The 24,520-nt window shown below is 47.1% G+C and overlaps 3 protein-coding genes and 1 long non-coding RNA gene across 9 annotated transcripts; 2 read left to right on the top strand and 2 right to left on the bottom strand.

Annotated features, from left to right (window-relative positions):
• Window positions 1-144: 144 nt before the first annotated feature.
• Window positions 145-7,282, top strand: PHKG2 (phosphorylase kinase catalytic subunit gamma 2). 4 transcript variants are annotated; one of them, XM_056806372.1, is made up of 10 exons: window positions 145-484; window positions 920-1,032; window positions 3,246-3,421; window positions 3,703-3,757; window positions 4,373-4,438; window positions 4,636-4,799; window positions 5,926-6,016; window positions 6,097-6,250; window positions 6,341-6,466; window positions 6,671-7,282. In XM_056806372.1, exons 2-10 carry the CDS (start codon window positions 938-940, stop codon window positions 6,959-6,961), a joined length of 1,218 nt encoding a protein of 405 aa, XP_056662350.1. In that variant the 5' UTR covers window positions 145-484; window positions 920-937; the 3' UTR covers window positions 6,962-7,282. The 4 variants fall into 4 exon arrangements, with proteins under 4 accessions (XP_056662350.1, XP_056662351.1, XP_001364361.1 ...); XM_056806373.1 differs by having other exon boundaries at window positions 313-419; XM_001364324.4 differs by having other exon boundaries at window positions 346-1,032.
• LOC107649558 (uncharacterized) lies at window positions 4,273-6,151 on the bottom strand. Its single transcript, XR_001623387.2, has 2 exons — window positions 6,015-6,151; window positions 4,273-4,883 (listed from the first exon to the last, which is right to left on the bottom strand). It is a non-coding gene; the product is annotated as an uncharacterized LOC107649558 (long non-coding RNA).
• Window positions 7,283-7,344: 62 nt separating the features above from the next.
• CFAP119 (cilia and flagella associated protein 119) lies at window positions 7,345-11,153 on the bottom strand. Its single transcript, XM_001371557.4, has 9 exons — window positions 10,803-11,153; window positions 10,315-10,346; window positions 9,958-10,023; window positions 9,572-9,741; window positions 8,546-8,616; window positions 8,232-8,348; window positions 8,051-8,111; window positions 7,881-7,964; window positions 7,345-7,557 (listed from the first exon to the last, which is right to left on the bottom strand). The coding sequence occupies exons 1-9, from the start codon at window positions 11,001-11,003 to the stop codon at window positions 7,385-7,387; spliced, it is 975 nt and encodes a 324-aa protein (XP_001371594.1). The 5' UTR covers window positions 11,004-11,153; the 3' UTR covers window positions 7,345-7,384.
• A 34-nt stretch (window positions 11,154-11,187) lies between these two features.
• RNF40 (ring finger protein 40) lies at window positions 11,188-22,005 on the top strand. Of its 3 annotated transcripts, none has more exons than XM_007498507.3 (20): window positions 11,188-11,558; window positions 11,731-11,905; window positions 12,983-13,150; window positions 13,411-13,552; window positions 13,797-14,003; window positions 14,217-14,338; window positions 14,428-14,574; window positions 14,663-14,737; window positions 14,880-14,999; window positions 15,116-15,295; window positions 15,997-16,132; window positions 16,534-16,655; window positions 17,060-17,526; window positions 18,019-18,136; window positions 18,952-19,101; window positions 19,185-19,397; window positions 19,482-19,607; window positions 19,689-19,829; window positions 19,930-20,031; window positions 20,168-22,005. In XM_007498507.3, the coding sequence occupies exons 2-20, from the start codon at window positions 11,774-11,776 to the stop codon at window positions 20,342-20,344; spliced, it is 3,045 nt and encodes a 1,014-aa protein (XP_007498569.1). In that variant the 5' UTR covers window positions 11,188-11,558; window positions 11,731-11,773; the 3' UTR covers window positions 20,345-22,005. The 3 variants fall into 3 exon arrangements, with proteins under 3 accessions (XP_007498569.1, XP_056662348.1, XP_056662347.1); XM_056806370.1 differs by having other exon boundaries at window positions 11,222-11,354; XM_056806369.1 differs by having other exon boundaries at window positions 11,446-11,905.
• The last annotated feature ends 2,515 nt before the right edge of the window (window positions 22,006-24,520 follow it).

Here is a 24,520-nt window from a genome sequence, read left to right as displayed (position 1 = left end):
TCATAGTTCCAGGTTACAAGTGCCACCACGCTGATGGAGACTACACCTTGTAAAGAACGGTCAGTGTCCATTTATGAACTCGACTACTTCCGGGGTTCCTACCCAGGGTTCCCTAGTCACGCTTCCCCGCCCACCTGTCAGCCTTTGCTGCGCGCTGATTGATCAAAGCACTCCTTTCTCAAACACTGGAAGGGCAAGGCCCACCCCCACCACACTTCCCTCCCTCCCGGCCTACGACTAGGATCGGTTTCCTACTGGCTGGTCCTCTCAGGCTTCGGCCAGCAGATTGATAGACTGGGAGGTGGGAGGAGTGGAAGCGAGGGAGCGCTACTTCTGATTGGTCGGAGGGCTTGGCCTAAGAAAGCCGGGGCCTCGGGTGCCTGGAGGCCGACGAGGAGCAGCGCGCCTAGGATCCTGGAGTGAGCGTCCTCGAGGAGACCCCGGACCTCCCAGACTAGCCCCCCTCCCCCTTCCCTTCCGCCCGGTGGGTGAGACCGAGCGAGACCCCACGTCCTCAACCCTCCCCCTCAGTGCGCTTGCGTGCCAACGGTCCCACACTTCCTCCCCGCTACTGCGGTCCCCCCTTTTCCCCTTCCCTCTGTTCCCTCCCGACCCCCCCCCTCCTCTCCCTTTTCCCTCCCCCAACCCTTCCCTGGGCCCCAGGCTTCTCCTTAGGGTGCCTTCCCCGAGCTCAGGCCCTCAGCGTCTCTCCCCTAGCCCCTGATTCCCCCTCCCCCGCCTCCCCTTCCCCCACCCTTCCCCCCTTTTCTCCCTTAAGATCCTGGCTCCTCAGCCGCTCGCTCGGCGCTACAGGGACCCCCGATGCGCGTCCCCGCAGTCCCAGCCCCGGTTCTCGGGCTGGTGGTCCTCACTGCCCTCCTTCGCCTCCCTTGCCGTCCTCCCTTCCGTGTCCTCGCAGGCACCTCAGTCTTTCAAGATGACGCGGGACGTGGGGCCGGAGGATGAGCTCCCCGACTGGGCTGCAGCCAAAGAGTTCTACCAGAAGTATGACCCCAAGGATGTCATTGGCAGGTAGGGAAAGGGGGGGGGGGGGGTTGTTGTTCTCCCTGGCCTCTAGAGACTGGAGGGACCTTAGAGATCACCCTGTCTCAGGCCCTGTTGGGTATGGGTGAGGGGGCCCCATAGCCCCGGAGGAAGAGAGGAGCCAAAGGGTACATCTGTGCTGTCAGAGCTGGGGCTGGAATTCTGGTACCCTTCCCCTGGGATTAGTGGTTCTAGCCACTTCCTTACCCCCTACAATAAACTGAAGTGCTTTTAGCGCTATTCATTTGAAAGAAAAGGGCCACAGAAAGAACATTTGGAGAACTGAATTCCAGGCTTTGACTTTGACACACTGTTATGTGTGTATGACCTGAGGCAAGTCCCATCATTTCTGTAGGCCCTGGTTTCCTCATCTATAAGCTAGGGGTTTAAAAAACAAAACTTTGCCCTGACTCTGTTTATATTTGGGGACCAAGTACTAAGACCCTAGTTAGAAGGAACTGGAGTTGATCACCTGGAGAAAGACTCGACCAGGGTCATTGTATCTTACATTTTTAACCAGAATGGACCTCAGAAGCCAAGTTAGGAATCACTTCCTTTTACAGATAATGTAACAGAGGCCCAGGGATGTAATAGCTGTTTTCATGTGGAAGAGGGAATTCCGTTTGGGAACATTGATTTAGAATAATAAAGTTCCTTTCTCCTCCAGCTGCCTTATAAAGGAAAGATCTGGGGACTAGTGTCTTGCTGAGGTCACAGAGGAAGTGACAGATAGGATTTGAACAGATCCATTGTTCTACTTGGTCCCAGAAAACAGACCTGAAAGCCATGAGCAGAAAAGATGCAGATAAGCAGATTTCTGTTTAATATAAGCCAAATGTTTGTAACTACCAGAGCTGTATAGAAGTGAAACAGCCTGTCAACCTCCAGGTTGTACAAGATCCCTATGCATAGACTTACCAACTGCTCAGAGGATCAGTCTTTCAGCCAAGGATGAGGAGATGTGGTACTTAGGTTTAGGTATAGTTTGGATACGTGACCTCTGAGGCCCTTTAAAATTTAAGGTTTTCTTGCTAGCCCTTTCATCTCCCAATATAACCCTCTTCCCCATCCACGTAAAAGGGGAAAAAGGAAGTTTAGCAAAACTAAACCAGCATGGCAACCAAATCTCACATTCTGTACAGTGCCCACCTCTGCAAACAAGGGAACAGGGAGGCACACTTTCCTCTCTCCTTTGGGGATACAAGTTTGGTCATTATAATTTCACATAATTGTTTCAAGTTGTTGTGCATATTTTCCATTTGTATAGCTTTGTTTTCCTGGTACTGCTTACTTTACTTTGAATCAGTTTGTATAAGTTCTTCCGTTATTTCTCTGTATTCTTCACATCACTTATTTCTTCTAGATCATCAATGATTCATTACATTCATATACCACCCCTTATTTAGGTATTTCCCAATCAGTAGGCATCTAATTTTGTCTTTGGTTCTTTGCAACTACAAAGAACGCTGCTATAAATATATATATGGTACATGTGGGTTCTCAGGTCTCTTCTAACACCAAGATACTGTCATTGTTGTGGAGAAATCACTTTTCAAGCCATTTAAGCATTGTATAAACATGAAAGATTATTTGATGCTCTCAACAACCACAGGATAATATTGTCTCCCTATAATGTTAAAGAAACACGCATCATTATTTAGTGAGAAGTTAGACATGTAGTCAGGAGATCTGGGTTTGAATCTTGACATTATCACTTATTATACATATTACCCTCAAGTCATTTACTCCCTTTGATCCTTAGCTTTTTTACCTAGAAAATGAAGATATTCTCACTCCCTTGTTCATAGGCATATTGTGAGACATGCACTTAAAAACTTTAAATCACTATTATAAATGTAAATATTAGGTAAAGAAATAGATTGCTTCTGTATAACCTTGCGTATTACGATATTAGGAGTAAAACTGACTCCAATCTGTATGTTCTTTCAATGAATCATATTTTTTAAGTTATTTCTTATAGACAAGGCCTATCATACTATGGTGCAGGCAACTGGAAAAAGAGGAGGGATTAAGAGATAGAGTTAGGGAGAGGCCATAAGGTGATCTGAACCAAATGATAAATCCAAGGCAGCTTACCAGGTGGGTAGGGGGTGGCACAATGAGCAAGTGCAAGCAGAGGGAAGGTGCCATCCTTTCACCATCCCTTTCATCCCTGCCTCCTTCCCTTTTCACCCCACCAGGGGCATAAGCTCTGTGGTCAGACGATGTGTTCACCGTGCTACTGGCCAGGAGTTTGCAGTGAAAATCATGGAGGTTACTGCTGAAAGGTTGAGTCCTGAGCAGCTGGAGGAGGTGCGAGAAGCAACTCGAAGAGAGACTCAGATCCTGCGCCAGGTCGCTGGCCACCCCCACATCAGTGAGGCTACACCTCCTTCTTTGATAACCCAGTTACCCTGACCAGCCCCATGATTGGCCCAAAAATGGTCCCCCATTCCACCCCAACATTGCCTTTGTTCATCTTGCCCTTCTCCTGGCTTTGTCCCATCATGAAGTCATAAGTCCTTGGACCCATAACTCCCTATTTTATCTCTTATCCCTTCCCTATAATAACTCCCATCTTCACCTAAAAGAAAGACCCTTTAATATGTCTCCTCCTTTCCATTTTTCTGTCTTTCCTTCTTTTCCCTCTTTCCCCAGTCACCCTGATCGATTCCTATGAGTCTTCTAGCTTCATGTTCCTGGTGTTTGACCTGTAAGTATCTCCCAGCCTAAATTTAAAAACTTTCCATATTCTTCCAGGTCCACTTCCCTAATCTCACCCCTCTCTCGTGTAAGAACCTGCTTCCCACATCTTTCTCCATTCCTTCTCCTTGGTTGTGGACCCTTCCTGTTTCCCAGGCTTCTCTCCCTTTTCTTTTGGCCTTCTCTGGCTCCTTTCCTAAGAGTAAGAGTGATTATTCAATCCTAAGGCAATACATTTAACCAAGAAAACCCCATAATAATAATTTTTAAATACTTCACTGAGGTTATACCCTGCTTGGCTACATCCAATTCCTCTGGGCTTTGACAATTCATAGGGAGTAGGCTCTGTTTGACTAGCCTGTGTGATTAGCTCATAATCCTTTAAAATGTGTCACCTCATCACTTTTAAAACTTGGACATGTCAGTTGTAGGCCCTTTGGCTTTTTCCAAGAAAAGAAAATATAAAAAGGGCTGTTTTGTTTTGTTTTTTTGTCTTTGTATACTCAGTACCTATTACAATGAGCATCTTTGCATATATTAGGCATTTAATGAGTATTTGTTTAATTGAACTAAATTTGAGGACAAGACTGCATTATATTCCCATTAATCTCTTTCACCTTTTTAGGATGCGGAAAGGGGAGTTGTTTGACTACCTCACAGAGAAGGTTGCTCTCACAGAGAAGGAAGCCAGGTAATAAGGAGACAGAGGGGATAAAATCCAAAGGGAAAAGGGAAAAGAAGGGCAAAACGCTCTGGTGCCCAGAGAAGGAGGAAATTGAGAAGGGAAAAAGGTTTTCTGTGTCCCCACAAAGAAGCAGGGAATGGGGAAAGAACTGCTGGGCTTAAAAGATGCTGGCTCTAGGGCTGCAGAGAAGGCTCTCCCCCCAGGTCTATCATGCGGTCTCTCCTGGAGGCCGTGCGCTTTCTTCATGCCAACAACATTGTGCACCGGGACTTGAAGCCTGAGAATATTCTCCTAGATGACAATTTGCAGATTCGACTTTCTGATTTTGGTTTTTCCTGCCACTTGGAACCTGGCGAGAAACTTCGAGGTAAGGGGATTCAGTCATCCTAGGTAGCTGAATCTTGATTGGGAAAGGGCCAAAGACCTGATGAAGGTCATCGCTGGGAAACACCTTCAGTACAGAAGAAAGGAGGAAAAGTTATTAAAGATGTATAGAACCTGGTACTCGGAGACTCAATTCAAGGTGGGTAGAGAAAATTGTCTTTGTGAGATCATTTTAGAATTGTCATTAATTTGGCAAAAGTACAGAATAAAAAGATGCAGCTTCAGTGAACTGGAATCCAACAAGCAGGAAGCCCCAGCTAGACTATGAGACATTCTTAATTTATGGGTGAAAGAGGCAAATTACTTAAATTAACTGATAGCAATTTATTCAAAGCACCTGCTTGTAAGTTATATGAGCTGGAGTCATTACAGATTTGGTCTTAGTTTCCTTTGTCTACTATACTAGACAATCATTGTTGACATTCAACAAGTCAAACCTCCCTTTGAGGCTCTACAAGTTCCCTATTAACAAAAACTTATTAGTTCCTTGCACTACAGTGGATTTTTAGAAGGATTTTCGGTAACATGGCTTCAAACAAGGGAATTTTATTAGCTAAGAAAAATGAGCTAATTATTATGCTTTATTCACCAAACATTTCTGTTTTAATGTTAATGACTTAAATATCCTGGGTCCTTAAGATACTGAGGGTGTGAAATTGCATTGGTAACAAGGGAAACTGTCAAAGAGAAAATAAGTGTGATTGAATGGTTTGGCAGAGAAAAGGGGGTAGAGTGTTCCAAGAGAAAAAAGCATTGCAGTTTAGAAATGAGCAAATTATGTATGGGATTATAAACAAATTTGGTTGACCAAATTAGTAGAGTTGTATTAGTGAATAAGGAGGTGTACAGTTGGAGATGGCTTTGATGTCTAGTCAAAGAAATTGTAGATTTGATCAGATATATGTGATCAGGAGGCCAGGTGGGTATTTTGAGCTTAGGAAAGTGACAGAAAGAAAAGAATATCTGAGATTGCCAATTGCTACAAATACAATGGATTGGGGGAGGGGGAAAGCCTAGAGGTAGGGAAAACCAGGTAAGGAGGTATTTTAGTCTTCAGAGCTCCAGGGGCCAGCAGGAGGGTGACCTAACCTATGTCCCTATCTCTCTAGAATTGTGTGGGACCCCAGGATACTTAGCCCCTGAGATTCTGAGATGCTCCATGGATGAAACACACATTGGCTATGGAAAAGAGGTTGACCTGTGAGTCTCTGGTTGCTTGATTGTTGTTCTCTCTCCCATTTCATTTCCCAATCCTGAACCTGGTCTTCTTCCCTCCTTAGCTGGGCCTGTGGGGTGATCCTGTTCACACTCCTAGCAGGCTCTCCCCCATTCTGGCATCGACGCCAGATTCTGATGCTACGAATGATCATGGAGGGCCGGTATCAGTTCAGGTCACCAGAATGGGATGACCGATCAGAAACTGTCAAAGACCTGGTGAGTAGAACAAAGGCTCAAAGCGATGGGGGGAGATACAATGGAAGTAGTCAGGGAAAGAAGTACCTCGTGGCCTCTGCCTTCTCTTAGATTTCAAGACTGCTCCAGGTGGATCCTGAGGAAAGACTGACTGCAGAGCAGGCCCTGCAACATCCCTTCTTCCAGCGATGTGAGGGTATCCAGGCCTGGAGCCTTTCTCCCCTCCAGCGATTCAGGGTAAGAAACAAGAGAGAAAATAATACAAGACAGAGGATCCCAGGAAAACAAAATCCACTACCACATCTATCTCACTTTACCCTTCCCTTGGACCTAGGTGATAAGAAATGATAGTTTCCCTGGGACCCAACTATCCTTCACAGGTCTCTATTCATACATTTAATGTGTCCATGATTTTGTTCCTCTTGTCCTTTTTCTTCTCAGGTAGCAGTATGGACAGTGTTGGCTGCAGGCCGAGTAGCCCTGAGCACTCGCCGGGTAAGGCCCCTGACCAAGGGAGCCCTATTAGGAGATCCATATGGACTTCGACCAGTGAGACAACTCATTGATAGTTGTGCCTTCCGCCTCTATGGACACTGGGTAAAGAAGGGTGAGCAACAGAACAGGGCTGCCCTCTTTCAACACCGGCCTCCTGGCCCATACCTGGGCTATAATCCAGAAGAGGAGGGAGATCTGATCAACACTGATGATGATTCTACATTGTTGCATAGTTAAGACCTCCATCTGGAGATCTCAGAAGTCGGCTTCCCAGCCCAAAGGCTTTGGGAAGGCCAGGTTCCCCAATCTGAGGACTTCAGTCAATTTAGTCAACTCAGTCACCTTGGACTCCAGCCGAAGGCATTCTTCCCCCCCCTCTCGTGCTCTCTGGTGATGATACTACTGTAACAGGGACCAGCTTTATGCCCCTGTCCCTGTTGCTCAGGACTACGGGGCTTGAATGGAAGGAAAAGGGACCAGCTGAGAATGATATTCACATCTTTGCTGTTGCTGTCCATTTTTCATGTGAAATAAATCATCCTGCATACTGGGAAACAAGCTGTGTCTCAAGGTGGAGTGAGAAGGTGCTCATAAGGGGACCTGGGGGAAGGGACAGAGTATTTCTGGCCCAGGCTTTTATTTGGGATAGTACCCCAGGGGTCACTTGGCTTTGGTTTTGTTCTTAGAGACCAAAGAGGGACTCTCAAGGGCAACCAGCCTGCTATTGAGCAGTTCCTCGCCAGCCTTCAGCCGTTCCTCCACCATCTGCCTGAGTTGTCCCAGCTCCTGGGAAAGCTGAGCTGAGATGAAATCTCGGAGTATATCAGCTGGACCTAGGGTTGTAGAGAAAATGGTTTAAACTTGAGCTGAAAGAATCCTTTATATAAGGGAAAAGAATATCAGTCCCAAATTGTGAGGAGAAAGGATTCAGAGTGTTTTATTGTGCCAGATGAGGGAGTAAGAAGACTACTACACTTTCCTGGGAGGTAGGAAATCCACTGTTTTTAATTTGGTATTTCTCAGCCCGTAAAGAGCTCCCGTTGGCTAGAAGAAGTCTATCCAGGAAGACTGAGCAAAAGAAATTTTTTTCCTGGATAAGAAATGGAAGAGCTTCCCAGGGAAGGCTTGGGAAAACAGAGGCCCCTTGATAACTTACTTGGCTCCTTTGTGGGTTTTGTTTCTGGCACTGGCTCTTCAGGAATGGGTGACACTTGCTCTGATGTCCCTTCTGCCTCTTTTACTACAAGACAGAAGGGAACGGGCCTGTGAGTCTTACGGCATACTTTGCAACCCCATTACCAGGCCCAGTTTCATCTCTTATCTTACCGTCTGCTGAGGGCTTTACTACAGGCAGACCTATATAGCGCAAAGACAAGTCTAGCCGTACCTAGGAGAACACAGGGAGTTGCAGAGGTGGGAGAGAAGAGTGACAAGTATGTTACAATAGGGAAATGAAAGGAGGAGTAGATTGGGAGATTGTTTTGTTTGTATCCTGTGGGACTAGTACCTGGGGGGTGAAGACATACTTGTAGAGCTTAAAATGACGGAAGTAGGTGTTGACGATATAATCAGATAGGTTCATCAGCTGATCTTCTCCAAAAAGGTCAATGCTGAAAGGGGGCCGCTGTGGGAAAGGGTAAGGAATATATAGCTTGGTTCATTTTTTTAGAGAACCTTCAGATCAAGGGAAGGGAGAAAGGTTTGGCCTTCTAGACCTTGAGGCAATAAGAGGAGAAATGGGGCAATTCTGCTTGAATGCAGCATTGGATAGGAATGTTTAGAATCCTTCAAAGTTCTCATTTCCTTTATGGCGGGACTGACCCTGACTCCATGGCAGAAGAGAAGGCTGGTGAAAAATCTGAAACAGTCTTCCACATTGCCCAAGGGGGTTGCTGTGGAGAAGAAAATATGAATGAGTGATAATTCCCCTCAACCATGTAGAAAGAAGGAATGAAATGACATATGTCTAGAAGTAGGGATTGCAGTGATAAAGGGAACTCTGGAAAGAGGTAGCTATTATTGATATTATTATAGATATTATTGATGGCAACTTTTTTTAAAAACTCACCTCCTGTCTTGGAATCAATACCAAGTATCAGAAAAAAAGACAAGGGCTAGGTAATTGGGTTTAAGTGACTTGCCCAGCTAGGAAGTAGCTGATGCCAGCTTTGAACCCAGGTCCCCCTGACTCCAGGACTGGCTATCTACTGAGCCGCCTAGCTGCAACTTCTTAAAAGATTTGCTTAGAACACTGAAAAGTTATAACTTGGGTAGCTTGCTCAGTATCACACAGCTAGTATGCATTGGAAGTAAGACTTGAACCCAGGTCTTCCTGGTTCCAAGGTTAGCTCTATTTGCTACTACCTAGTGTTAACTGTGACCTAAAATAAGGGATTTTTTTTCCCCTCCCTGGGCCTGCTTGCTCCTCTACAAAAGGCTGAAGTAAAACTCTTGAGGTCCCTCCAATATTCTGCAGTTGACCTTCTGATAGTCTTCATGTTCTATACAAGGCATTTATTGAAGTGCCTCCTGTATGCCAGGCCCCACAACTAAGCATTAGGGATACAAAGAAAGGCAAAAATTGTGTCTTCCCTCAAGAAGTTCACATCCTAATGGAGACAACATGCAAAAAACTGGCTGTGGCTGCTGGATTACTACTGCTTATTACTTCTCAACCCAGATAAGCTCACAGACCAGTACCAAAAAGGCACTATTCCATGCTCAGCATAGACCTTACTATATCTTGCCTACCTCTCAATCCCTTTCCCACCCACCCTCCTCTGCCTGGGTCTGAAGAATCAAGCACTGGCCTTATTAAAACTCTAGGACTCCAACACTTCTACTCACCAATACAGGCCTTGTGGAGGTCCTGAAGCAGAGCACAAGCAGCCGAGGTTTGCTCTGAAGAGAAGTTCTGTTGCCGACAGAAGATCAAAGTGTGGCAAAACATATCCAATATCACTGCCTCCCTAGGACTCCTGTCCTTCTTTCCCAGGCCTAGCAGTTCTGCCATCAACCTTGGGGTAGATTAAGGTGAGGGTAGAGAGCAACCAGTTCAGGAGTAAAAGATCCTTTTTGATTCACCCCATCCTGGATTCCTAGGAAGTTCTTTTCTCCTGGTGTCAGCTCCCTCCCTCGTTTTCCTCATCCATTCAAAGAAACATTATTGGGGTGGGAGTGGGGGAACTTTTGGGGGTAATCTATCCAAACCCTCTTATTCACTTAGCCCATACTCCTGCATCTCTTCCAAGGTGGTGGTTTTCTCCAGTAGTTCCATGGAATGTATGTCCAAGTATTTCCTGTCATTTGAAAAGAAAGAAAAAGGGAGGGGTTGGATGGGTGCCCAGCAGAAGAGTCCACCGTATTCCATCTGGAAGGAGAGTCAAGAGACCTGAGTTATAGTTTGTTTTATCAGCTTTTGGTTTGGTCCTCTCGGGACCTGTTTCTTTATCTGTAAAATGAAACAGTTCCACTAGGTGAATCCTAAGGTCCTTTTACTGTTGTATGATTTTAAGACATCCCCCAAACTTCTGCTCATTCCCCTTCCGTGATTTGCCCCACCCCCACCCCAGTCCCAGTCCCAAGCTCACCACAGGCAGATCCGGGGCTGAGGAAGTGGCGGCTGCGGAGAAAGAGGGTTGTGTGACAATGTTGTTGGGGGGAGGGGAGGAGGCCATAAATCTCTGCGCTTCGGCTTTCTATAGGGAATTCAAGGGAGTGATGCAAGGTTCCCTGTGGCTCAGTTAGCCAGCCCTGGAGAGGTCCCTGGTGCATGAACATTCATGTAGCCATAAGTATTCACAAGCCGGGCATGCTCCACCCCATTCCCAGGGACGAAGTGAAGTACTATGGAGAATATCAATGCCTGCCAGGACTTCTGGAGTTTTTCGCGGAGAGGCTTGAGGCTGGAGCCTTGCAAAGACTGGCCAAGCGGAGAGAAAACGCCAAGGGGAGCTCGAAAGCCTAAAAGCCAACTCATTCCCCTGGATTACAGGTGTGCAGCACCGCCAAGGAGAAAGCTAAGGGTAAACTCCCCTGAGGAATATTAGGAAGTGAACGGAACGCGTCCCGCCCTCACCGGGATCAGATTGACGCCCGGCTCCTCCTCTTGGTTTTCTCCTCCAAGTTCCGGCTCTGGCTCTTTATTTGGCTCTTTCTCTATCCCTAATTTCAGTTCTGATTCCTGTTTCAGGTCCAGGTCCGCGTCTAGCCATCGCTCGGAGTTCAGGCCCTGTTCTTTTCCTAGTTCAGGAGCTCCACTTGATTTCCTCCGTTTCATTGTGCCACTTGCCACTATCCCAACCTCGGCCGCTCAGTTCCTCTGCCTAGTAAGACCCTAAACCTAGGCTAACGAGTGGGCATCGAGGCACTGCCTCCTGTGGTAACACGTCAGCCAATCGAGATCAAGATATAGTCCAGGTTCAGCCAATCTATGGGAAGCGTCGTTGCTGGGGTAGAGGTTGCTAAGGTAACTTATGAGGGCGGGGTAAAGGCGTAATTGGAGTTAAGAGCGGAGCAATAAATAAGAACATGCTACGCAAGCGCAGTCCTTTCCACCGCGAATAGCTGCTCAGTGCTCTCGATATTACCAATGAGAAAGAGGGAGGAGGGGAAGAGGATTGGCTTCTGGGTAAGAAAGTATTCCGGCGGCCGGAGGCGGTTCTAAATTCGACTAGGGGTGGGGGTGGGGGGGGTGACTCTGTCCAATAAGAAAAGAAAACAGACAAATTTCGCTACGTGCCCGCTCACTTCTCGACGCCTGCGCGTTTTGGAGGAATCAGATGCGACATCCGGTGACGTACATCATGGCGGCGTTTGGCGGAGGTTGGGACAGGTGAGGGATCCCTTGGGAATGTTGGGGGCCAGGACCCTGGTAAAGAGATTGCTAGTCACCTGGGAAGCTGCGCTGCAGAAACTGAGGCCTCCGTGGGAGAAAAAGAAGGAAGGTGTGAGGTCTCCCCGCCCCCACAGGGATCTTGAGTCTCCCTGGCCCCGCCTCTCCTCAGGTGAAGGAAGAGCCTCCTCTGGTCGCCCACCTTTCTTGAAGCCATGTCGGGGGCCGGCAACAAGCGCGCAGCCGGAGATGGAGGCTCGGGCCCCTCGGAGAAAAAGCAGAATCGGGAGGAGAAGACCACGACCACTCTCATAGAGCCCATCCGTCTGGGAGGCATTTCCTCCACGGTCAGTGCAGCCCCCTCCTTACCTTTCTCTCCCTTCTTCCTTACCCCATCTTGCCCAACCTCACCCCACCCCGTCGTTGCCGCTTACTCCCGCCCACACACTCAGACTCTGTGTACTGGAAAGAGTGCCGAAATTGAAATCTAAAGAAATGGAACTGGGATCCAGAATCCTGGCCCCGGTCAAGTTAATTTTGCCCTAAGAGCCTGGGGCTTCTTACCTGTAAAATGAGATTACTTCCCAAGGAACGAACTCAGAAATCCCACACATTGTCATTACTTAGGTACTTGGATCAATCCTACCACTCATCCTTTCTGAGTTTTGTCTCTGCCTTTATTTAAATATATACCCTTACTTTCTGTCTTGGATGTAATACAAAGTATTGGTTCCAAGGCAGAAGAGCAGTCAGAGCTAGGCAATTGGGATTAAGTGATTTGCCTTGGGTCACACAACTGGGAAGTGTCTGAGGCATTTGAACCCAGGACACCCCTCCCCCCACTTTCAGGCCTAACTCTCTATCCATTCAGCCACCTAGCTGCCTCCTTTATGTAAATATTTTGCAGAAAACCTACCCAAACACTGAAGATCTTTTTCTGGTTCCTTACATATGTTGGGGGAAGCACTGTAGCACTGAAGCTTGTCCATCCGTTATTCTTCCAACTTTTATGGCTAAATGTATTTCATTAATATGTCTTCATTAATATTTTTAATGCTTTGTGACATAGTGGATAGAGCCCTAGATTTGGAGTCAAGAATCTTGATTCAGAATCCACCTCTGATGTTTTACTAGTTCAGTAATCTCCTACAAGTCACAGCTTCTCTAGCCTCACTTTCTCTTTGCCAGAAATCTGAAATGTCTGTTTCACAGGATTGTTATGTGGTTTAAAGGAGCTCATATGTAAAGAACTTTGTAAAGTACTGTTTAAATGTCAGATATTAGGCAGTGCCCTGGTTAGGAGTTACAATGATGTTTTGACTCACCATACTTTCTGGAGGACAGCTTTCCATTTCTCTTTTTCTTGGCATCACAATACAGCCTTCCCAATCCATACATTCTTTTATTCACTCTGCCTTCTAAAGGAGGAGATGGACCTAAAGGTACTGCAGTTCAAGAACAAGAAGTTGGCAGAGCGACTGGAACAACGACAGGCCTGTGAAGATGAATTAAGGGAGCGAATTGAAAAGCTAGAAAAGCGACAAGCCACTGATGATGCTACATTGCTCATTGTCAACCGCTATTGGGCCCAGGTATGTCTGTTGATCATGATTCCTGCCACTTATCTCAGTTTATCTAGTCCAGGATAATGGAATCATTTCTTTGCCTATTTTAAGCAAGGCACTTCATTTTCTTATTCTTTCTGCCTCAGACTCTGTACCAGTGCCCAGTTTTCTCTTTCTTGAGATCTTTCCCAACTTCCTTTTCTGAGTTTTCATAGCCCCTTTTGGAAGAGATAATTTTGCCATTGAAACCTTCAGAAAAATAATATTCTTCTGCTGCTCCCTCACAGCTAGATGAAACTGTAGAAGTCCTCCTCCGACGGCATGAGGGACGAGGAGAATTACTCTCTAGGGCAGAGGATCTGGGAGCCCAAGATGTCACTGAACCTGATGGGACTTCTCTGCCTGAACCAGGAACCACAGAGAGAAGAGGTGAGGCCAGTGGCTGAGAGATATGAGGAAAGTGATAAGCAGAATGACCATGGTCAGGATCACTTTAAAGTGATGTATAAATATTATTTATTAATAAAAGGTCCTCATGTTAGGAGATATTAGGTTTTGATTCACCATACCTTCTGCAAGATTTTGCTTCTCATTTGTCCTTTTCACTAGTGCTCTTTAGACCCTACTTGTATGCTGTCAACTATGATAGTCATATTTGGATTTCTTGTTACAGATCTCCCCACCCTCCAGCTTCGACCCCTATTAAGTGAGTCAGCTCTGGCTTTTGTGGCAGCCCTGGGGGCCAGCAGTAGCGAAGAGGTAGAACTTCAGCTCCAGGGCCGAATGGAGTTCTCTAAGGCAGCTGTGTCCAGAGTAGTGGAGGCTTCAGACCGACTGCATCGTCGAGTAGAAGAACTGTGTCATCGAGCCCAAAGCAGAGGTGAACCTAGGAGCACTGATCCCCTCCCTGTGCAGAACTGAAGCATATCAGGTTTTTTTTTTACTACTGGTGCCTATATGCTGTCTTCCTATTTTTATGTATTCCTCAGTTCCCTCCAGGAAACTTTTGTCTATCATACAATCTTAGTTTCTTGCCCCTAGCTTTTTCTTCTAGTTGCCCCTGCCCCCTCTCAATCAATCCCTACCTTTCCAGGAGAGTGTGACACCCTCGGGGAAGGATTTAGGGCTTTAACCAAGGACCTTGGACAGGACAACAGGCGACTACAGGATTTGACCACACAACTGCAGGAAAAGCACCACCGAATTTCTCTGGAAGTAAGACTGCTAATATGGGGCACTTGGATGAATCATAGGGAGGAGATAAGAGAACATTCAGCTCACACCTTGCTACTTCATCCCCACAGTACTCTGAGCTTCAAGACAAGGTGACATCAGCAGAGACCAAGGTTCTAGAGATGGAGACTTCAGTGGAGGATCTCCAGTGGGACATTGAGAAACTTAGAAAACGAGAACAGAAACTCAATAAGCACCTTGCTGAAGCTCTAGAGCAGGTAGGGATTAGAGAGGATGAATGGGGTGGGGGGTCAGTGGATTGGGTTCTAGACTCCCATGAACCTGGTTCTTTTTATTCTTTTCTAGCTCAATTCGGGCTATTATGTATCAGGGAGTTCAGGGAGTTTCCAAGGGGGCCAAATCACACTCAGTATGCAAAAGGTAAGCTTCCAGTCTCCCATTCTCCATCATTCCCTTTGGGTCACATTCTCTTACAGCCCTTAAAATTCCTTTCCCCTTTCAAGTTCCCATCTCTTAGTGTACCTATCTCCATCTCTTTCTTTGTCTTGCTGCCCTGGCCCAGTTTGAGATGCTGAATGCTGAGCTAGAAGAGAACCAAGAGTTGGCCAATAGCCGAATGGCAGAGTTAGAGAAGCTTCAGGCGGAGCTACAGGGTGCTGTAAGGAGCAATGAACGGCTCAAGGTGAGAGGTGGGCCACAGAGAATAGTTAAAGAGAAGTTTCCTCAGCCTGTTTCTAGAAAGTAGAGAAGGATTTGGACCAGTAGATACAGGACATCATTATCCTTTTTCACTCCTAGGTGGCCTTGCGGAGCCTGCCTGAGGAGGTAGTAAGAGAGACTGGTGAGTACCGACTGCTACAGGCTCAGTTCTCTCTACTCTACAATGAATCCTTGCAAGTGAAGACGCAGCTTGATGAAGCAAGGGGGCTGCTTCTGGCTACCAAGAACTCCCATCTGAGGCACATTGAGCACATGGAGGTAAGGGAGAAGGAGTTATACCAGGCTTATCATTTGCTCTTAAGCCCTGGTAATCTTCCTTCTATGATCCCCCCAGGAGAGTCTCAGAGTGACATTTGAAGATTTGGGAACTTTTCTTTCTTAGAAGGATCATACCATTTGAGGGAGGGGGAAGGAAAGAAGCAAAGCCAATATTCCTAGTGCATATCACCCAATTCCATCCTAAATAAGGAAAAAAAGACCAGCTGTGAACAGGGATTTATATAGTTGTTATATGCATGTAATTGGGCATCTGTATTAGATACAGTCTTTACTTCAGTGTATTTTTATTTGAACATAGAGACTTACCTCTGTGTGGCAGGGGAAGATGAAGTAGGGTCATGATGGGTTTTACTTATCATTTGTTGGTGAAACAGTACTGGGGTACAACAAGAAGATTCTTTAATTCTTCCTTCCCTACCTGGAAAGAGAAGTTGAATTGCACTCTGCAGCATAGCAGAAATGTGGTTGTACTGTCTTTTAAAGGAAAGAGGGAATGGGGGGCAAGGTAAGGAGGGTGCCGTGTGCATGGTATCTTTAAGGTACAATCTAGGACTAGGACAATGTGCGATGGATTAGGGGATAAGAAACCTGATTTCCCAGCACTAAGTAAGGAGATTCAATAAGAAAGTTGTCCTTTCTCTGGCCTTTGCCTCAATTTCTGTGCTTTTGACCATGGACAGAGTGATGAGCTGAGCCTACAAAAAAAGCTTCGAACGGAGGTGATTCAGCTAGAGGATACATTAGCCCAGGTTCGAAAAGAGTATGAGATGCTGCGAATTGAATTTGAGCAGAACCTAGCAGCCAACGAGCAGGCAGGTAAGGGACTCTGGGGGTTAAGGGAGTCCATGGGGTTATCAGGGATAAACCTAGGTCTGGAGACAGGATGGATTATGAAGACCAATGGACTCCAAGCCAAGAAGCCAGATTCTTCTAATTCTAGCTCTGTTGCTGTCTATGATGTCCTGTAAGTCATTTCTTCTTATGAAGTGGTTATAATAAAGAGGCTTTCTTTCCTCCTTAGAGGTTTATGAGAATCAACTAATACAGATATTTTGGGAAGTGTTTTAAGAACTGTAAAGATATGTACAAAAAGTCTGGTGGTAATTTCCCAGCTTCCTGTACTTTTGTGCTTCCTTCTCTTCACTCCTTGGATGGGAAATGAAAACCTGAGCTTAGACTGCCACCCTTAAGTTCCTTCTAACCACCTTTGTCCATAGGGCCCATTAACCGGGAGATGAGGCACCTGATCAGCAGCCTGCAGAACCACAACCACCAGCTGAAGGGTGATGCCCAGCGATATAAAAGGAAGCTGAGGGAGGTGCAGGCAGAGATCGGCAAGGTCAGGGGCTTGGGAGTGGGGCTCCATCAGTGGGGAGACCTGCCGTTGCACTAGCCTTATGACCCCAGGCAAGTCACTTGACCTTTCTAAGACTTTTTCATCCTCTATAAAATGGGGATAATATTTTCAATGCTTGCTTTGTAATTACAAAGTTGTCCTAGGTATGTGATGTTATGTTATTGAGCCGTGGGCTAGCATAGTGCCTGACACATCACAGATACTTAGTAATCATTTATATGATTTTGTAAATGGGCCCAGGGAAATATTGATTAGAAGTCTGTGAAGATGGAACATGTGTTGGGGTGGGGTAGAAAGTCTTGGATGAACCAGGCTTTGAGGAGAGTGTTCTGTGCTGCTAGGGACCTCACAGCCCTGACATTTCTCTCCTTTCTGGGTTCTCACAGCTTCGGGCACAGACCATGGGCTCAGGCACTTCAGCTCCATCCCAAACTGCCTCTGAGGATCAGGGATCAGGCGGAGGGGGAACACTGACCTCAGTGAAAGAAGAGGAGAGTTCTGGGTCAGGGCCAGCTATTCTCCAAGAGATCAAAAAAGAGGCAGTCTCAACCCCAGTGATCCCCACAGTTTCCACAGCCAGTGTGGTGAAGAAAGAAGAGCCCACTTTTGAGGAGGAATTGCCTCTCACTCAGGCCCAAGCCTCACATCCCACACCCCAAACCCCTGCTTCCAGGAGCCGGGAAACTGAGCCTCGAGGAAAGCGAGAGCCCCGGGACCGAGAAGGGCCAGCATCTGGGACCCCAACATCATCTTCCTCCTCCTCTTCCTCAAGGGGAGATCGAGACAAGGCCAAGGCTGAGGAAAGCAAGAGGAAAGAATCAGAATTACTCAAGGGACTACGAGGGGAACTCAAGTGAGAACCAACTTTTCTACTTCTTCCCTATTTTATCCCAAGTCTGTTCTTTCTTCCTGAGTCTCTTCCTTAACATTTTCTTATACATTCTGTTACCCATGCAAAATAAGACAAATGTGTGCAGAAGTTGAAAAACTGTAGTGGCTGGGAGTCAACTCTGGCTTTTTCTGGGTTCTAGTTCTGGTTCTGTCACTCACCATATGACTTTGAATAAGTCACTCACTCCAGGCCACATTTTCCACATCTGTCAGTTAAGGACGAGTTGGACTATATAATTGTTTCCAACTCTTTAATCGTCACAGTGTTCCAAATGCTTTAGTCCCTGTTTGATATGTGTTGTACCCAGTGATTGCCCCTTCCCTATGACCTCCCCCTTCCTCTTATCCTTTCTTCCAATTCCAACACACTTTGGCCCCTTTCTCTCATCCCCTCTTCCTTTCACCCTTGCACAAAATCTATTTTTTCCTCCCACTTGGCTTCTTCCCTGCCTAGGAAGGCCCAAGAAAGTCAGAAGGAAATGAAACTGCTTCTGGACATGTACAAGTCTGCCCCCAAGGAGCAGAGGGACAAGGTGCAGCTCATGGCTGCAGAGCGCAAAGCCAAGGCTGAGGTGATTAAAGACTGGCTGGGGGAGGGAGGGAGAGAGAGAGGGAGAGAGGGATGTGGACTGAACTGAGGGTGTTAGATTCAAAGTCATTCTATCCTTTGGAGAAGAAGAGAGACACATCCAAGACCAGTGCAACATCAGCATCATTTGATGGGCCCCTGTGATTTGATTGTCTGAGAATATAAGCTCAGAAACATTGTGATTTGACAGCCAAAAAAAATCCCTGGGGATCTCCAGCTACAGAAGTAGAAACATAGTGGAGAGAACGGTGACTAGTCTTGTTCATTTGTGGACCTCAAGGTGAGGTGTGTCCATAGACAGGCAGTCGGGATGGTGATGGGGCTCAAAACCATAGCCAGTTGAAGAATTCTGGATGTTAAGCTGGAGAATAGAGGCTGTCCAGAGGATAGATAATGGCTTCAAATCTTTGAAAGCTTATTATGTGGAAGGGGGAAGTATACTTACTTACTCTTGTTTGACCTCATGGAATACTTTTTGGAAATTACTTTGGTAATCTTGTTAAAATTAGAACCGTCCAGTAATGAAATGGATTGAAGCTAATGAGTTCTTTATCACTCAAGGTCTTTAGACAGTGTTGTATTGCAGAGGGATTCTTTTTTCAGACAAGGGCTATATACATTAGACAACTTCTGAGATATATATATATATTCCCAATGTGAGATTTGGTAGGGAGTCTTGAAAGATGTCTGAAAAGGGGGAAAAGCAACTCAGGCCAGGCACCTCTCAAAAAGAAGCCAGAAAGTTCATAAGGGCCAATAATGATCTTTCCCCTAGACTAGCCCTTGTGTTTTTCACAGGTAGATGAACTTCGGGGGCGAATCCGGGACCTGGAGGAGAAGGAAAGGAAAGAGAGTAAGAAGTTGGCTGATGAGGATGCTCTGCGAAGGATCAGGCTTGCAGAAGAACAGATTGAGCACCTGCAGCGCAAACTAGGGGCCACCAAGCAGGTGTGGGGGCCAAGTTGTCCAGTTTTTCCTCTCCTTCCCAAGTTTCCTCTTTACTCCCACCAACCCCACCTGTATTCCCTCAGGAGGAGGAGGCACTGCTCTCAGAAATGGATGTGACTGGTCAGGCTTTTGAGGATATGCAGGAGCAGAATGGCCGCCTTATACAGCAGCTTCGGGAAAAAGACGATGCTAACTTCAAGCTAATGTCAGAGAGAATCAAGTCCAATCAGATACATAAGCTGCTCCGGGAAGAGAAGGATGAGCTTGGGGAACAGGTCCTGGGTCTCAAGTCTCAGGTACACTAGGAGGGGTAAGGGAGTGGGGGGGACCTCCCAGGAGAGAGGCAAAGAAGCCACCAGGGCCCATTCTCTCATCCCTAGGTGGATGCTCAGCTGTTGGTGGTACAGAAGTTAGAAGAGAAGGAGCGGGTTCTTCAGGGCAGCCTGGGGAGTGTGGAGAAAGAACTAACCCTAAGGAGCCAAGCCCTGGAACTTAATAAAAGGAAGGTGAGCCCAGGCTGGGTGATTGGATGTTCCAAAGTTCTCCCAGGCCCTTTGTTCATTCACCATCTGCCCTTCGACTCCTAGGCAGTAGAAGCAGCACAACTGGCAGAGGACCTCAAGGTGCAGCTAGAACATGTGCAGAGCCGGCTTCGGGAAATCCAACCCTGCCTGGCTGAGAGCCGAGCAGCTCGAGAGAAGGAGAGCTTCAACCTCAAGAGGGCCCAGGTGGGGCTGGGCCTTAGGGAAAGAGATGGGATGGGGCCTCTGCCTGGCAGCACGTCAGGAACAAGGGTTCTAGGTACTAATCCCTGGGAATATACCCTAGGAGGACATTTCTCGACTTCGGCGGAAGCTGGAAAAGCAGAAGAAGGTAGAGGTCTATGCTGATGCTGATGAGATTCTACAGGAGGAAATAAAGGAGTACAAGGTGAGCGGTCAGGGCAAGGCCCAGAAGCACGAACTGGGTGGGAGGAGGGAGGAGAGGCTTTGAGCCTGGGGAGGGTAAAGACACAACGATGGACCAACAGACTGGACCTCACCCTTCATCATACCTTGTGTCCCAGGCGCGGCTGACCTGTCCCTGCTGTAATACCCGGAAGAAAGATGCCGTCCTCACCAAGTGCTTTCACGTCTTCTGCTTTGAGTGTGTGCGAGGCCGCTATGAGGCCCGCCAAAGAAAATGCCCAAAGTGTAATGCTGCTTTTGGGGCTCATGACTTCCACCGTGTCTATATTAGCTGAGAAAACCTGCATCCAAGTCCCTCAACTTCTACAATCTATTGGCTGAACTACAGGGTTGGAGGTCCAAGACCTGCATGGTTTCCATGGTGCTGATGGCTGAGCCTGGACCTCCAGAGTCATGCCTCCAAGCCTCTTTTCCTTTTTGCTTTGGCATCCAGCCCTCAAACACTTCACCCATTTGGCATGTGTGAGTTTATCCAGCCATACCTCAGATCTTGATTTTTCTTGGTTTGGGACCCAGGCATCTCGATTCCCACAACTTGTGGCTGGATTGAACTCTCCTGATTGAAAGCCAAATTGTTTTCACATCACAGGAAGTGGCTCACTTTGGAAAAGGTTGCCTGTCCCCATTTGGCCTTATCTGGACCCAGACTGGCAGGGAAAGGTGATTCTGTGGTCTGGTCTACCCAAGATTAGTGTGAATTTGCCCCTCTGAAGGCTGATTTGAGGGAGGAGTTATTTCCTGCCACGTTGATCTCATTCCACAGGAAAAGCTCCAATTTCAGTATGTAGCAGGCCTCATCCCCTTTTCCTTGTTGCCTCACCCCAATGAGAGTCTTTGGCATTCATCCCCTTGAGACTGATCTTATTGATCTTCCTAGGAAATTTCTCAGTCTCCTTCCCAGAGTAAGAATTCCCCCTGTTACTCTCCAATTTGAGGAGCCCTGACACATCTTGCTCAGGGCTGGCCCCACCAGGTACGTTCCCTACTAACTATTGAGGAGACTGCACAGGGCACGGAGGGGAATCATCTCATCTGGAGACTGAGTAACTATGATGACTCCTTCCTTCTCTCCCACTCTTTTCCCCTCTCCCTACCACCTTTCTTTTCTCTTTAAAGAGCTGCCACATCCTTCTCAGCCTGGCACACCTGGGGTCTTTTCTGTTCTGGGGCCAGTATTACTGGATGAGGCTGAGACTATATCCTCAGGTCAGGAGAAGGGTCTTTAAGAATGGTGAGGGTCTATGGGATCTGATGCAACTGAAACTGCCATGTTGGCAAAGCTTTTGTTCCCTTTGTCATAAGAGTCAGGTGTCCCACTGCTCTGCTTTTTCCAGAGACCCTGAGCCAGGAGCTTCAATCCACTCTGCATTTGCTCCCTAGACCCCATCTTTTCTCTCAATAAAAGTTCTAGCTTTCAGCTTCTGCCTCCTTAGTCATCCTGCTGGATCTGGGAGTCCCCTATGTGAGAAATGGAACCAAGTCTTCAGAGCTGGAAGGCTTTAGGGCTGCTTGGCCTTTCCTTGAGTCCCCCATCTCAAGAGTCCCAGATATCCCTGCCCCTCCTCTTCAATTTAATGGTCAGAAATGGAGTGAAGAGTAGTTCTTAGAGGAGAAAGGGCATGGTAAATAGAGAAGTCTAGAGACAAGTGGTATAAAAATCTTCTGGGCTTTGTCTGTCTTCAGGTAATACAGTAGCTGAAAAGACTTTCCAGTAACAAATTCTCATGAGTCCATCTGATTATTCTCCCTCTTGTCCAACTTCCATCCTCATCCTTCTCTCATCAACATCATATCTCACGGCTTCTCTACATTACAGAGGGGACAAGATTTATTTTTCAAGTTCCAGTATGCTTGGACCTAGATGTCCTGTTTGTTTGCATATTTCTTGTATGGCTGGTATTTGTTGTGAAGAATAAAAATTAAACCTTTTCCTGAAGATCATATTTTAATTGAGTGATTCAAAGCCTAAATAGAGTACTGAGTTTTTAGAAAAAGATCTGTTTCTGTAGCCTGTCCAGGCCCTACGGACTCCTTGCCTTCTCGTCTCCAAACTCTTTTCACATGTTTTGGGCCAAGAACGTAGGGGTATGAGTGTTAACAATAGAGCCAGAACTGGAAGTGTGCTTTCAACAGATCCTTCAAGCATAGTCTCAGGGCTTGTTCCCTCTCCTATATCATTCATGGACCTTGCCAAGGCCTATTGATTCTGTGTCCTCATTTTTTCATTTGCACTGCTGCCACCCTGCACCACCCTGTCTCACCATTGCACTAGGAGCCTCCTAGTTGACCTTCCTACCTCCAGTCTGTCTATCCATCTATCTTTCCATCTCTCCAGCTATCTCAGAGCTGTGCAAATAGTCTTGGAAAGACAAAGGTTTGGCTGATGAAGCCACTCAAATGCTCAGAAACCTAATAACTTGACATGCCCCACTAATGGGTAAAAGGAGTCTTGCTTAATGCTGGGGATAATACAGCCAGCATGCCTAGAGCAGTCCACAGTGTGGTAGCAATGATGCCGAAGAAGAAGCAGGACTGGAGAAGGCTAAGAATACCTTTAGCTGGAGTGACATGGGAAAGCTTCATGGAGGCAGAGGCATCTGAGCTGAGCCCCGAGAGGTGGCCCTGGGCTAGGAGAAAGGTAATAAATTTGTATATTAGGGATGATATCATTATGAATGTAATTAATATAAGTAGGAATGTGCCTAACAACCACCCAGATCCAGAGGAAAAAGGAGGAGGGGTCAGGGGACACTGAGGCCATGAACTAAACCCAGGTATTATGGATTTTAGTTTGTCTTGGTGAGCTGAAGGTACCCTTAGATAGGGAGTGGAGTTCAGGGGAAGATGATGAGGAATAACGCTGAAGGCTTGGGAATCGTCTGCCGTGAGAGCAAAGGAGAACACAGGGAGAAAGTGGAGAGAGGAAAAGAGGATGGAGGACAACCATTAGGAAACGGCCAAACTTCCCTCTCAGCAGTCAAGGCTTCTACATTGGAAGATACTCTGCCTTAGTCCCTAATGCTTTTTCCAACCAAAGGGACCTCTTGTGCCTTTGCTCATGTTCCTACCTGGAGTTCCCAGGCCAGGCCATCTCTGCTCTAGTCCACCTTCAGTCTAGTGCAGAGGCTCCCGTCCATGAAGCCTTTCTCTGATCTAGCACTTTGTGCTCTGCCTGCTGCGCTTCATGTGTCACAGTTAAGTGTGTACCTCCCTCAGAACCAGCCAAGTCACTTAGCCCCCCCAGTTGCTTCACCCTCAGGATCCATTCCAAGGTAAGGTTTTTTTTAAAGTGTGTCTACCTTATCTGCCCCTACAGAACGGAGCTTTTGGAAAGCAAGAATCCTACTATGTTTCTGTCTGCCCAGGAGCTTGAATTGTCAGCACAGGGAACATGCTCCATAGATAAGGACATCCCCCAAAGGGCAGCTCGGCCTTGGGTCTCGAGTGTGAGAGGGGGGCAGGCTTGGGCCTGGGCTTCAGGTTTCCTAGTTTTGCCAAGGGCTTGTCGAGGAAGCTGAAGCCCTCCGGAAGAAAAGCTTCTCCTGTGTCAGGCCTGTGCTGCTGGGTCTCGGCTGTCATTTTCCTACCCAGTGGCCGGAGAGGTAGAGTTGTCCGAGACTTTGGTGACTTATCAAGAGACAAGAGAAAAGATTAAGGGAGACAAGAGAGAAAGGATTAAGGATTCCAGGATGGAAGATTTAAAAAAAAGGAAAGCAGCTGGGCAGGGTCAAATGGGATTCTCTGCTCCCAACTACTGGTGCAGCTCAAACACCCTTCTTACAGCCACTGAGCTGCATCCCCCCAAAGTAAGCCACGGCTGTGACCCAGGGAGCAGCCAATGCTGAGGCTGAAGGCTAGCTTTTACATCCATTGGCCCATCCAGGTGTCCCCTTCCATCCACCAACAACTCAGGAGGATCAGAGGCCAGAGAAGGGCAACCAGCCAGCCGCCCCTCCCTGCTGGCGCACACAGTTGTGCCCAGTAGATGATGACCGAATCCCCACATACATGGAACTCCAGCCTCCCAGGCCTGGAATTAAAATGGCCCTCCTGTCCTCCCTGCCCAACCCTGCTCTCTTCCAGGCTTTCCAGCTAATGTTTTCCTCATCCTAGTTTTTCCTGGTTTGGTCTTGGATGCTGAGATTGAGGGATGGAATCCAGAGTGTCCTCTGGACAGAGTTTTCCCGGCAGTTTTGTGCCATTCCTCCCCTACCTCTACGCCCCAACCCACTGAAGGTCTGCGCTGAGGTGGCTGGCCTTCCCCTCGGGAAACACTGACACATGCTCCCTCCCAGTCGCCTGGGTTGGCTTTGGAAAACCGATCCATGCCTTAAAAACAGTTTATGGATTCAGCTGTTTTTATCATACATGACACAAAGACTAGCAGAGGGCTCTGGGCCATTCCTCATCAGAAAAACCTTTAGGGAGCAGTTGGGTGGCTCAGTGGATGG

Source organism: Monodelphis domestica, chromosome 7, assembly GCF_027887165.1.
Source record: "Monodelphis domestica isolate mMonDom1 chromosome 7, mMonDom1.pri, whole genome shotgun sequence".
Lineage (NCBI taxonomy): Eukaryota > Metazoa > Chordata > Mammalia > Didelphimorphia > Didelphidae > Monodelphis > Monodelphis domestica.
Note: the sequence above shows the minus strand (reverse complement) of the source record. Positions and strands in the feature narration are given on the sequence as shown.

What these genes read in the sequence shown, in the direction of transcription:
- PHKG2 (XM_056806372.1), top strand. Translation starts at nt 938, where the DNA reads ATGACGCGGGACGTGGGGCCGGAGGATGAGCTCCCCGACTGGGCTGCA. An exon ending in CTCACAGAGAAGGAAGCCAG is followed by an intron (nt 4,439 to 4,635) that starts GTAATAAGGAGA and finishes CTCTCCCCCCAG; the next exon opens with GTCTATCATGCGGTCTCTCC. An exon ending in ACCTGGCGAGAAACTTCGAG is followed by an intron (nt 4,800 to 5,925) that starts GTAAGGGGATTC and finishes CTATCTCTCTAG; the next exon opens with AATTGTGTGGGACCCCAGGA.
- CFAP119 (XM_001371557.4), bottom strand. Translation starts at nt 11,003, where the DNA reads ATGAAACGGAGGAAATCAAGTGGAGCTCCTGAACTAGGAAAAGAACAG. An exon ending in CCTCCACAAGGCCTGTATTG is followed by an intron (nt 8,617 to 9,571) that starts GTGAGTAGAAGT and finishes TCTTCTCCACAG; the next exon opens with CAACCCCCTTGGGCAATGTG. An exon ending in AAAACCCACAAAGGAGCCAA is followed by an intron (nt 7,558 to 7,880) that starts GTAAGTTATCAA and finishes CTACAACCCTAG; the next exon opens with GTCCAGCTGATATACTCCGA.
- RNF40 (XM_007498507.3), top strand. Translation starts at nt 11,774, where the DNA reads ATGTCGGGGGCCGGCAACAAGCGCGCAGCCGGAGATGGAGGCTCGGGC. An exon ending in GGCACATTGAGCACATGGAG is followed by an intron (nt 15,296 to 15,996) that starts GTAAGGGAGAAG and finishes GACCATGGACAG; the next exon opens with AGTGATGAGCTGAGCCTACA. An exon ending in TGGAACTTAATAAAAGGAAG is followed by an intron (nt 19,608 to 19,688) that starts GTGAGCCCAGGC and finishes TTCGACTCCTAG; the next exon opens with GCAGTAGAAGCAGCACAACT.